Source organism: Mobula birostris, chromosome 1, assembly GCF_030028105.1.
Source record: "Mobula birostris isolate sMobBir1 chromosome 1, sMobBir1.hap1, whole genome shotgun sequence".
Taxonomy (NCBI): domain Eukaryota; kingdom Metazoa; phylum Chordata; class Chondrichthyes; order Myliobatiformes; family Myliobatidae; genus Mobula; species Mobula birostris.
In genome coordinates this window covers 113,735,138-113,748,504 of record NC_092370.1, presented here as the reverse complement: position 1 = coordinate 113,748,504, position 13,367 = coordinate 113,735,138, and the positions used below count along the sequence as shown (strand labels likewise).

The following is a 13,367-nucleotide window of genomic DNA, read 5'->3' as shown; positions in this document are numbered from 1 at the left end:
GGATGGGGAGAGGATGTTTCCTATAGAGGGAGAGTCTAGGACCAGAGGGCACAGCCTCAGAATACAAGGACGTCCCTTTATTACAGAGATGCGAAAGAATCTCTTTAGCCAGAGAGTGGGGCATCTGTGGAATTCATTGCCTGGGACGGCTGTGGAGGCCGACATTGGGTATATTTAAAGCGGAGGTTGATGGGTTCTTGACTGATGAGAGTGTCAACGGTTTCGGGGAGAAGAGGAGAATGGGGTTGAGGGGGATCATAAATCGGCCATGATCGTATGTGCAGCAGACTCGATGGGCCGAATGGCTTAATTCTGCAACGAGACTGCAGATTGGTGCGTGGAATCTTCCATACAATAACGAAGCCATCGGATACCTTCTTGGCTATTACTCAAATGATGGTTATTTTAAAAGTTGCTCCTTGTATCCGGTTAAGATTCGTGTCAGGGAGATCCGGATTTACCGGGAAGAGCTGTTTCAGTCAGTAACCGGCAGGTGCAAGTACTCTGATGGGAAGGGACGTTCTTGTCAAGGGGTGTATCACCGTGATAATGATAATAGTCTACACTTTGGTACGGGAACCAAACTCATCGTCACAGGTAAGCCTCTGGAACTTTCCGAAACATACTCACGCTCTCAAGTAACTTGGTTACTAGCGAGGATAGATGAGGGCTAGGTTTATGAGAGAGTACATAGTTTTGCTTAGAGCTTATTTGGGGCCGGATTGGTTATTGTATAAGCGTTGAACATTGTGCCACCTCTGGTACTTGGAGAAAAATATTCGGCGGCGGGACTCGGCTGTTCGTCACAGGTAAGTCTGGAGTGACCCAGCGAACGGGGGTGAACTGTTGAAGGTTCCAACTCCTTAAGGGTGGCCAATGAGGGAGAGAGGGTGAGCAGATTAGAGAGCGGGGAATGGATGGGAAGTCGAAGGATGTAGGGATGAAGTCTGGGTGCGAATCCTCCCGCTGAGAATCAGGCTCCTGATGGGATCCCTTGGAGCTGTTTCGATGCAAAGGGTTTGGGGGGAAATATCTTCGGTGTTTGCACTAGACAAACCTACACAAACGATTTAACCTCCATTTGTTTTAATCCCGCCAATATTACTAAATTTGGTAGCGCGAAAGCGATGGAATAAGATGATGATAATGTGTTGTGTCACAGCGAAACTCAGGGAGATTGTGATTTCGACCATTTGGGTCGACTTTCGCGTTGCTGATGGCAATTCTATAACAAGCGCCGCACTTCTAAAGTAAGCCGAGAGTTCGGTAACGTTAAACAAATCATTCAATGCCTCTGGCATGTACAGTGGCGGTCAGTACCCACAAATTATTGCAAAGTTTGTAGGAAGCCAAGTTTGCAGAGGGGGACCGTGTTGCTCCAACCCAAATACTTAAAACGTTAGAAAAGTAAATTCTGGAAATCTGAAATAGAAATGGAAAACGCTGGAAACACTCAGCACGTCAGATAGCATTTGTGAAGAGAGAAACACTTAATGTTACTGATCGAAGGCCCACCTCCGACCTAAAGAATTAACTATTTCTTTTTTCCCAGCGCTTTACGTTTGTATGTCTCTAAAGCATTTTGTACACTTTCTGAAATCAGCTCGTCTTTAAACTAGTCACATGCTGCAGATTTTCTTCGAAGTCTGCAGTTAATTGGCCGAAAACCCCCAAAGCTGCTTGAATGGGTGCAGAATAGATAGATCGTCGCTGGTTTCCACGTTCGAGCTTTTGGTTACGGCTTTGTTTCCCCGCAAGGGAGCCTGACTGTTTCTTGCTAAAGTCTCCGTAAAAAATATCAGTTTTAATCGGCGGTGGTCTTCCGCAAGTCTTCCAATCCAATAAACGTTGAAGAAATCAGATCACACACAATTAACAGCAGTTTCAAACACAGCTCTTGTCAGGATTCGTTATTTCAGTTTCTCAAAAGTAGCTCAAAGTTTAATCGACTTAGTTTCAGGGATACTTTTTGGGCTCTGAGACGGTGAGCATTTTGTAACTTCCCGGCGCCAAAAACCTATTGTGAACCCATGTTATTGCGGGAAATGCCCTTTTTATTCCGCAGCAGAGTGTGTGCAAGGTCTCAAATAGTTAATAACTTTGCTAAGTTTCTAGTTTAGAATCTCGGGTTGTGAAAACCCAAAGAGATGGCCCTCAGGAGAGAAGGGTTCCAGGCACATGCTGAAAGCAGAGGTTGAATCGTGGGTTTCATCTGAGCAGTTTTCTATATTCAGACATAGGTTAATTGCTTCAGTTAAGACAGTGAGTCGCCTCAGTCCAAGATATTATTAACTTCTCCACTCAGTTGAGAAAAGATAACTGCAAATTGGCAGCACATTGGTTCTAACTTGAAAACGCCTGGGGGGTAACATTACAGAGAAACTGGCTGCTATTCCATTCAGCGAAATGCACAGGCAAAGTGCATAGGATCGAGGGGTATTTAGCAATTTACATCCAATATTTGCTTGGTGATCGATGGTTATGCTTACAATTTGGAGAAGATTGTTAAATTAAGATTTTAAAGGGGATTTTATGAATACTTGACAAACCATGGCCGAGTTAGGAACTGTCAGTATAACTTCGTTCTGGTAGGTCATTTCTGATTAACTTGATTGAGTTTTTGAGGAGGTGAAAAAGTGATTGATGAAGGTAGAATAGTGGATGGTTATATTTCAGTAAGGCGTTTGCTAATGCCCCTCACAGTAGGCTCATACAGTAGATTAAGATTCACGGGATCCACGGTAACCTGGCCGTTTGCATTCAGAATTAGCACACACATCGAAGACAGACAGCAGTGGTCGATGGGACCTGGAGGTCCGAGACTAGAGGTATTTCGTAGGGATTTGTATTTGGACCTCTGTTGTTCACGTTATTGATTAATGTATTCATCTATTCATTCGTTTAATTCGTTAATTATTTATTTATCTCTCCATTCATTTATTTACTTATTATTTATCTGTCTATTATTTATGTATCTATTGTTTCCCTCTCAGTCATTTTTTTTTAGTTGCTTCCTTGTCTGCTTGTTTCAATGACCTTGATGAAAATGTAGAATAGAGTACTCTAGACATCTCCCCTCGGTTCAGATGAGCCGTTGTACATGACGGTTCAAGGAGTCGTGAAAAAGATTGGCGTTGTGGATAGTACAGAGCAGTATACACACCAGTTGCAGATCTGGGTGGAGAAATGGCAGATGGAGATTAATCTGGCCAAATGCGAAGGGTTGCACTTTGGTAGATTAACTGTACAGGGATAGTGTTTATGGCAAGACTGTTAAGAGGTGCATCATGGAGTCCAAGTACATACTTCCCTGAAAGTGGCTGCACAAGTTGATCGGGCGATAAATAAAGCGCAACGCGTGTTTGCCTTTACGAGTCGAGGCATTTGAGTTCAAAAGTCGGGAAGTAATATCACAACTTAATAAAACTGTAGCATCTGGAGTATTCTATTAAATTGTCATCGCCCGTTATCGGAAGGAAGTGGAGGCTTTGGACGGGAGATTGAAGAGGTTTACTAGGATGTTGCTTGAATTAGAAACTATCTTCGATAAGGACCGTTGGAACAATCTTAGGTTGTTTTCTCTGGAATGATGCGGGCTGACGGGAGACCTGATCGAAGTTTATAAGATTTGGGAGGCACTTACTGTTTACACTGATAGAACATTTCCCAGGGTCGAAATGTCTAATACCAGGAGCGAGCATTTCATTTGAGAAGGGCTAAGTTCGATAATATGCAGGACAATGTTTTGCACGGAGAGCGGTGGTTGCCTCGAATGTGCTGACAGAGGTGGTAGTAGAGGCAAATAAAAAATATTTAAGAGGGCCGTGGATAGGCGCGTGGTGTGCAGAAAACGAGGCTACATGGCTATTGCGTAGGTAGAAGGGATTAGTTTAGTTAGGCATTTAGTTACTAGTTTAAATGGTTTAACACAATATTGTGGGCCAAAGAGGCCGTTCCTGTGCCCTACCGTTCTATGCTGTATTGTGATCTTGTGACTTGTAGTGTTTCACGGGTACCAAAGATGGGACCACTGCTGTTTGTTGAGCACATAATGATCTGGATGTGAAAGTAGGAGGTAGGGATGGTAAGTTTGTAGATAACACGAAAATTAACGATGGTGAAGTGTCTTCTGCCGCATAGTGAAATCCGTCAGTTAATCAGATGCGCGGGGAATGGCTAATAGGCTTGACTACTGAAAAATGTGAGTTTATGCGGTGCATGTTCGCATGGCTGAAACATTCGCAGTGATTGATAAGGTCCTTGAAAGTACTAAAGAATAGAGGACCCTTACTGTATATGTCCAAGATCCAAGCACGGATTGATAAATCAGCTGAGAAGGTATACCGAGCATTTGCATTAATCGGGACATAGAATATAAGTGCATGGAAATGGTACAACTCTATAAAAACCCTGGGCCACAGCTGGAATATCATGTGCAGTTCCAGTCATCAAACTACAGGATGGGTACACAGTGGCATGCAAAAGTTTGGGCACCCCTGGTCAAAATTTCTGTTACTGTGAATAGCTAAGCTAGTAAAAGATGAACTAATTTCCAAAAGGCATAAAGTTAAAGATGACACATTTCTTTAATATTTTAAGCAAGAAAACTTTTTTTCCATCTTTTACAGTTTCAAAATAACAAAAAAGGAAAAGAGCCCAAAGAAAAAGTTTGGGCACCCTGCATGGCAGTACTTAGTAACACCCCCTTCGGCAAGTATCACAGCTTGTAAACACTTTTTGTACCCAGCTAAGAGACTTTCAATTCTTGTTTGGGGGATTTTCGTCCATTCTTCCTTGCAAAAGGCTTCTAGTTCTGTGAGATTCTTGGGCCGTCTTGCATGCACTGCTCTTTTGAGGTCTAATCACAGATTCTCGATGATGTTTTGGTCAGGGGACTGTGAGGGCCACGGCAAAACCTTCAGCTTGCACCTCTTGAGGTAGTCCATTGTGGATTTTGAGGTGTGTTTAGGTTCATTATTCTGTTGTAAAAGCCATCCTCTTTTCATCTTAGGCTTTTTTACAGACGGTGTGATGTCAGCTTGCAGAATTGTGTTGGTATTTAATTGAATTCATTCTTCCCTCTACCAGTGAAATGTTCCCCGTGCCACTGGCTACAACACAACCCCAAATCATGATCGATCCACCCCCGTGCTTAACAGTTGGAGAGGGGCTCTTTTCATGAAATTCTGCACCTTTTTTTTTTCTCTAAACATACCTTTGCTCATTCTCTAAACATACCTTTGCAAAAAAAAAACTTTTTGGCCGCAATGAGGAAAGGTATGTTTGGAGAAAAAAGGTGCAGAATTTCATGAAAAGAACCCGTCTCCAACTGTTAAGCACGGGGGTGGATCGATCATATTTGGGCTTGTGTTGCAGCCAGTGGCACGGGGAACATTTCACTGGTAGAGGGAAGAATGAATTCAATTAAATACCAGCAAATTCTGGAAGCAAACATCACACTGTCTGTAAAAAAGCCAAAGATGAAAAGAACATGGCTTCTACAACAGGATAATGAACCTAAACACAACTCAAAATCCACAATGGACTACCTCAAGAGGCGCAAGCTGAAGGTTTTGCCATGGCCCTCACAGTCCCCTGACCTAAACATCATCGAGAATCTGTGATTAGACCTCAAAAGAGCAGTGCATGCAAGACGACCCAAGAATCTCACAGAACTAGAAGCCTTTTGCAAGGAAGAATGGGCGAAAATCCCCCAAACAAGAACTGAAAGACTCTTAGCTGGCTACAAAAAGCGTTTACAAGCTGCGATACTTGCCAAAGGGGGTGTTACCAAGTACTGCCATGCAGGGTGCCCAAACTCTTGCTTCAGGCCCTTTTCCTTTTTTTGTTATTTTGAAACTGTAAAAGATGGAAATAAAAAAGTTTTCTTGCTTAAAATATTAAAGAAATGTGTCATCTTTAACTTTATGCCTTTTGGAAATCAGGTCATCTTTTACTCGCTTAGCTATTCACAGTAACAGAAATTTTGACCGGGGTGCCCAAACTTTTGTATGCCACTGTAATTGCACTGGGGAGAGCACCTAGGTCATTCACCACAGGTTATCTGGGATGAAAGCTTTCTGTTATGAAGGGAGAATGGACAGAATGACCTTGTTTTCCTTGGAATGATGAAGGCTGATGAGGACCTAATTGACATACATGCGAATGGATGCTACATACTCTGTAGGAAAAAACGCTGTCTATGAAGAGGGGCACTACAAAGATGGAATAAGTTTCGATTGATACCTGATGGCCGCAATGAAGCAGCGGGCTTAAGAGCTACCGTATCACACTGAGGACGAAGATAGTCGTCCTGCCCGACCTGTGCTGTCCCAAAAGCCTCTTTTGCATAAGTCTCTCCACAGGGCCTTGAATTTATTTCATAGAGTCATACAGCACAAAAACAAATCCCATTTAATGTGTGTTCAATAGGAAGCCATTTCAATCTATGAGAGCATTTATCTGTTCAGTCAGCAGCCATTTTACTGCCAATAACAAAACCATGGTGGTCTTCTTTACATTTTCAATCACTTTGTTATTAATAATATCATTGAAATAAAGGAGTAGATTTGGTAAAGGCTAATAATTTCCACAGGCAGATATCATTGTACTTCATGGTGAATGCATGACTATGATGTGTTTCAAATGACTTCTTCTCCTAGGACCATTTATCAGGAGCGCTGCGTAAGTAGGGTCCCTGGTATTATTAAGGATCCCACCCATGCATCTCAAGATGCCCGTCCATATCGTTTATCCTTGATATCTTTCTAAAACTGTGGCTTCCATGTTCGGCTGTCTTTTAAGTATTGTTATTGCACCTGCTTCAACCTCTTCAGCAACTCGTTCCATTTATGTACTGCCCGCTATGTAGAGGAGTTGACCCTCAAGAGCCTGTTAAATATCTCTGCCTTCACTAACCTATTACCTCTTCCCTACCCTATTTATTGATGCCCCTTCTCTGGGGCAAAAACTGAGTGCATTCACCTTATCTCTGCTGCTCCACCCAGACTCTCCTAGAACGGTAAGCACTTGCTTTAGTAAGTATCAAAACTTCCATAATTGTCGCATTATGTTTATTTTCTACAAATTTCATTCCAAAGTAAATCTCCTCAGATTTTTTTTTATCACCGTTAGATTTCAAATTGTTTCATCCTGTCCGCAGCCGCTCGTGTAGGTGTCGATGTTGGAATTTATAATCACTGTAAAGCATCATATTTTTACAAATAGATGTGAAACCCCAGTCTCCGATACTTCGTCTTTTCCAACCCGATCGTAAGGATCTGGAGGAAGAGAGTAAATTTTTTGTGGCTTGCCTGGTGACCAACTTCTTCCCCGAAGTGATCAAAGTCAACTGGGAAGTCCCTGAAATCCAAAGTCGAAAAATTCTGACAGAGCCGGTGAAGAAAATGAGCAAAGGTAACTACTCGCTGATTAGCCGCATGGAAATCTCCAAAAACGAATGGAACCAGGAAACGATCACTTGCAGGGTGGAGCACGAGACGGGAAGCAACAAAGTATCAACTAACAGTGAAAGTAGAAGCGGTAAGGTCCACAGCTAATTTCGCAGAGTTTATGCAAATTCTATTTTTATTTTTCATCTGTCCTGTACAGTTTCAACTTTAGACGAACCCCTTGTAATTGTAGCCCTTAAATCCGTCTTATTAAATATATTTCCAAGAAGCAGCGCTGATAAAATTATACCGCTGCCCTCCATTTAATGCACTTTGGTGTGAAGGTCAGTTGGCTTGAAGTTCCCTATCAAACTTACTCCATTTTCCTCCAATTCACCAACACTGTTCTCTCTAATCTACGTGGGTATGCGGTCTCGCAGTAACTGAAATAATCCCACGCATTGGCCCTTATTGCCGCGCTGTTGGAGTTTTCTTTTATATAAAGTTAATATAATTTTGAGATTATATTAATATAATTTTGAAATCTGTTAATATAATTGTGAAATACCCTGTAATTAATTGTGTTAATGAAAATAGTCCATATTATTCCATAATAAACGCACCACAACCATTTATTTTGAAACATTTTAGGGTTTTAAGGTTGTCAGTGTTTACACAGCACCGTTACAAATTGTAACAAACACAGATTGTAAGTCAACAGCTGATTGTTAATCAACTGCCGGCCCGCTGAACGCTGACGTTTTCATTCAAAATATTCATAGTATGCATATTCCGAAACTAATTTAAATTGCTGTGCAGTTGTAAGGAAGAATAGATAGAACATTGTTTGCCACCCGGCTCCGAACCCAATGTCGGACAGACTAAATGCTATATAATCACATAGCGATTAAATATAACAACAGGAATGGTATTAGATATACAGACATCAATGACTTTCCTGTTTCAAATTATAAGTGTGAATTTTCTTCCGACGCCGGAATTTGGCTGGAGTCCAAAGTTACAAATGTTCTCCGAAATACTCTCATATTTGAGACTCAAATGACATAAAGATGATAAGCCACCCACTAGAGTGGGATTTTGGGCTGGCTGGTGGCGCAATGACATCGGCACCGAACCCTGGAGCGGAGGTTCCCGGGTTCGAAACTAACCGGGTCTGCCCCCGAGTACGCTTTACATCCGTGCCGGGTTGACTGTCTCGACCTCGTAAAATAAAGGGAAAATACTGCGCAAATGTCTGTGTCAGGAGTGGCGCGCCACACAGTCTCTCTCTCGCTCCGCGCCTTGTAAAAAGCCATGAAAAATCCATCATCACTGACGCACACGCCAAAAAAAAAGTGGGATTTCATTTCTGGAGCATTCTCCCGTGCGTAACCTCGGCGGAAGGGAATGTGGCAGCAAGTTGTAAGTGTCATTTGTTTTGACTTTAGAGCGCAAGCGGGGACATTCTCTAGGTGAACAGGTCTGTATGGGATTCCGTGTAAAATGTGCGGGATTGGCCAGTTAATTGCAGCATCGTTTCGGCACAGACTGGGTCCGGAGGGAGCAGCGTGGGGATAGTCGAGCTGAGGGTTAACGAGATGTGCCCCAATAAACATCAGTTAATGCACCCACCAATGCCAGTAGTTCGGTTCCGCACTCATTTACCCAGTCTCGATTTGCGGATCATTTTAAATAAGGTTTCTGTTTATTTTTTTCGCTTTGCCACCCTGTAGCTAATTCCGAAAACAATGGTCATGAAGCAGCCACCTGCCCATCCGCCGAGGAAGAATTACAGAAGAGCACGGATGAAGGTAATCACTGTTTCATATTTTAGGATAATCCATATATAATCCAGTCCCATATATAATCCAGTCTGTGCGCAATAGTAAATAGTGCAGTCCCTCAAACGGTGAAGCTGAGCTCATGTCAGTGATAGGGAACCTATGGGAGAAGATTCTTGGGGACAATGAAAAAACATAAGCTAATTAGGAACAGTCAACATGGTTTTGTATGCAGCAAGTTATGTTTTACAAAATTAAATTAGTATTTTTAGGGTGATGAAGCTGATTGAGGAGGTTAGGGCAGCTGTCTACACGGATTTTAGTAATGCTTTCGAGAAGGTCCCTTATGGTAGAATGATCCAGAAGATTAAGATGCATGGAATCCGAGGTGATTTAATAGTTTGGATTCAGGATTGACTTCCCCACAGAAAACATGAGGTACTAGTGGAAGGGTGTTATTCTGTCTGGAAGTCTGTGGCCAGTGATTTTCTCCAGAGATCAAGGAATATTTATATATTAAAAAAACAACAATTATGTGAGGCAAAGATTGGGTAGATAGTCTTATTTCCATGGTAGAAATATAAAATACCAGAAGGCATAACTTTAAGATAAGGGGTGGTTGTTTAAGGAGATGTGTGAGGAAAATCTTTTAACAGTAATATGTGTCTGGAATTGGCTGCTAAATACGATAATGGCATTAAACAAACCTTAAAAGAGACATGAAGGTGAGAATAGAGGGATATGGATCATATTCAAGCAGAAGGAATTTCGTTTAATTTGACATCACGTTCGGCATAGTCCACATGGAACGAAGGGCCTGTTCTTACGCTGTAGTGTGCTTAATAAATGTACTTAATAAATCTGCTGACTTCCAGCACCAGAAAATGACCAGATGAATTTCTGCGTTCTTACTAAGCTATAGCAGCCTCTGTAATGTCCTTAGAGAAAGCGAGTTGGCAGTTTGTGAGACACACCTCCAGTCACTGGCACTCACTGTCCCCAAGGCGACTTAGAGAGACATCTAAGTGCACGAACATCAAGAATAAGGATGAGGAACAGGAATAAAAAATATGGAAAATAGAAAACAATTAAAAAGAAGCTCCAAAAAATTAATTAATAAGAAATAGAAAAGAAATAAATTATTCTGCAGACACATCAAAATAAAGGAGATGTCAAAATATTGTAGACATAGACATAGACCCCTAATCAAATATGCACCACATCCATGCATACACCATGGTGCATCTTGATACATTCACTGCTGATGACATCGAAATAACAAAAAATAGTGCTTTGTCTAAATACTTACCAAAAATAAAATGACAGAAATAACACAGGAATAGATCAAATTAGACCATGAAAAAGTTTAAGAAGTAAATTTGAAGATAATACATAAGTCTCCTGGGTAACATGAATTGTACACGTTAACTGTTTGGGGAAAAATAGAAGACAAACTATTATATACATACGGAGGTTTATATATATTTTAACTATCGCTAAACGAACATTCTATTCAAGCAAACGGAACTTCCTTTAAAAGTAGATTTTTAAAAAACATAACAAAGGAATTGGCAGAAAGTTCTTCAGCACGAAACATTTGGGGGATTTTCCTGTTCCTTTGTGGGAGATAAATAGTACATATTTAGAAAACACATCTTCATTCATTTCTAAACAGTCGAGAATGCTTTCACTTCGTGCACTTGTAAAGTAGGTATAAATTGCACCTATCTCTGGAAAAAAAAACAGATGCCAAACAGGGTAATGCACATGCTTGTGAAGAAGGCGAATGTAATGTTGGCATTCATTTCTAGAGGTATGGAATATAAGAGTAGGGATGTGATGCTGAGGCTCCATAAGACGTTCGTGAGACCACACTTGGAGTATTGTGTGCAGTTTTGGGCTCCTTATTTTAGAAAGGATATACTGACCTTGAAGAAGGTTCAGAGAAGATTCACGAGAATAATTCCAGGAAGGATAGGGTTGCCTATGAGGAACGTCTGGCAGGTCTTGGGCTGTATTCTCTGAAGTTCAGGAGAATGAGGGGGGATCTCGTAGAAACAGTCTGAATGTTAAAAGGCCTGAAAAGATTAGATATGGCAAAGTTATTTCCCATGGTAGGGGATTCTAGGACAACAGGGCAAGACTTCAGGATTGAAGGACGTCCATTTAGAACTGAGGTGTGGAGAAATTACTTTAGTCAGAGAGTGGTAAATCTATGGAATTTGTTGCCACGAGTGGCTGTGGAGGCCAAGTCATTGGGTGTATTTAAGGCAGAGACAGATAGGTTCTTGATTAGCCAGGGCATCAAAGGGTATGGGGTGAAAGCAGGGGAGTGGGGATGACCGGAAGAATTGGATCAGCCCATGATTGGGTGGTGGAGCAAACTCGATGGGCCGAATGGCCTACTTCTGCTCCTATATCTTATGGTTTTATGGTCTAAAATGCTGTAAGAGTTCATCAGGTCTGTCTGTTTAGCATTTATGGAAAGGAACAAAGAGTCGACGTTTTGGACCGAGACCCTTCATCAGATCTTGCCTCGAAACGTCGATTCTTCATTCATTTCCATAAATACTGCCTGACAGACCTGCTGAGTTCCTCCAACATTTTGTGTGCGCTACTCTGGATTTCCAGCATCTGCAGAATTTCTTGTGTTTATGAGACGTCAAACAGGGTTTCAGATCATGGGTAGTTGACATTACTGGACACAACTTTAGCCGCTGCTATTTTCCAAGGGGCAGCTATCCGCGCCATGGCTTTTACAACGCCCAATATATTTGTCGTTACATAGAAACATTAACGAGAAGCTAATAACTTTTGCATCTTTAAAATTTTCATTTAGAAACATCTTCCACTTCACTGCGGGTCGCGATCGTGACATATACCGCTCTACTGACGAAGAGCGTGTTATACTGCTGCATCATTTCGTTCGTCGTTTACAAGATGGACTACCGCGGTACGAAGAAGTCAACGTAACTCGCATTACGAACAATGTATAGTTTGATAATGTCTTCCATTTCAGTGTAAGCTTTCCCTCTGATTTCTTCGAGGTATACCAAGAATTTTTACATCCTGTTGCAAGCCACATGGCTTTTGGGCGAGAGATGGGGCAAGTTTCCGGGTGACTACAGTGCAAAATAGCTAGAAACAGCAGCATGTTTTCCTCTTGTGGGAAAATGGTTAGGGTTGTTCTTCAAGCGATTTTTAATGCTGAATGTTTGCTATTAGTTTGCCGGCTTTTATATTGTCATGTTATTTTGCATTTATCATTGTGTAAATCAGACAATAAACTAGTCAGTAAGATTTATTTTGGACTTTCAATGCTTTACTCGTGATTGGTTTCGTTTTTATTGACGAAACATGCAGAAAATACTGAAAACACCCACCAGGTCAGACAGCATCTGAATAGAGAAATATATTCAGGTCGAAATCCCTTCATCAGAACTTGAAAAGCGAAATAAAATAAGCCCCGTATAAGGCGTCGAAGGTGACAAGGCCAAGGAAACGAGAAAGCTATTAGCGTTCAAGACCGGTTTTAAACGCGTATCTTGAGCATGATTCGGATGAACCCAACAAAATTCGGGATAGGAGCAGAGCGCCCCTAAACTTACACTACACCCCGCTTCTTATTATGTTAACTCCAGCCCGTGGAATAGGGAACCACTTCGGCTCAACAGAGTATCAGTCAGCAGTTGGCGATGTTCGACGGAGCGATTTACCCTGGACACATCTCTTTAAATAGAGGTCCTCGGCTTAAGTTATAAATACAAGAATGTACCCTTGACAATGCAGCTTTCCCTCGGTATATACACACTTGGAGCAGGGTTAAGACATCCTGATTCTGTCTTCCATATACCTACGGTAACCTTTCGCTCCCTTGCTCATTAAGAACCCAGGCAGCCCTGTCTTTAAAATTTTCAGAGCTCCGCTTCTACGGCCCTCTGAGAGAAATGCAGAACACCGCTCCCGTTTTCATAGACGATTCTCTATTTTAAAAGGGAGATCCGGGTTCTAGTTCCAGAAGCAGGAGCCAACCTCCTCACATCCACTCGGTCACCACCTCCCCCCCCTCCCCCCACCACCACCACCACCACCACCAGTCTTATGTGTTTCAATCGTCTCCTCTCTGCCAAAATCCAGCCGATAAAGTAAAACTTCTCTGAACCGCTTCAGACAACTCGTTTAAAATACATCCCCT

At 41.9% G+C, this 13,367-nt stretch overlaps 1 protein-coding gene across 1 annotated transcript; it reads left to right on the top strand.

The window, feature by feature from the left end:
- Positions 1 to 261: 261 nt before the first annotated feature.
- LOC140199073 (immunoglobulin gamma-1 heavy chain-like) lies at positions 262 to 12,490 on the top strand. Its single transcript, XM_072260544.1, has 5 exons — positions 262 to 333; positions 435 to 597; positions 7,228 to 7,542; positions 9,125 to 9,202; positions 12,012 to 12,490. The coding sequence occupies exons 1-5, from the start codon at positions 277 to 279 to the stop codon at positions 12,143 to 12,145; spliced, it is 747 nt and encodes a 248-aa protein (XP_072116645.1). The 5' UTR covers positions 262 to 276; the 3' UTR covers positions 12,146 to 12,490.
- Positions 12,491 to 13,367: the final 877 nt, after the last annotated feature.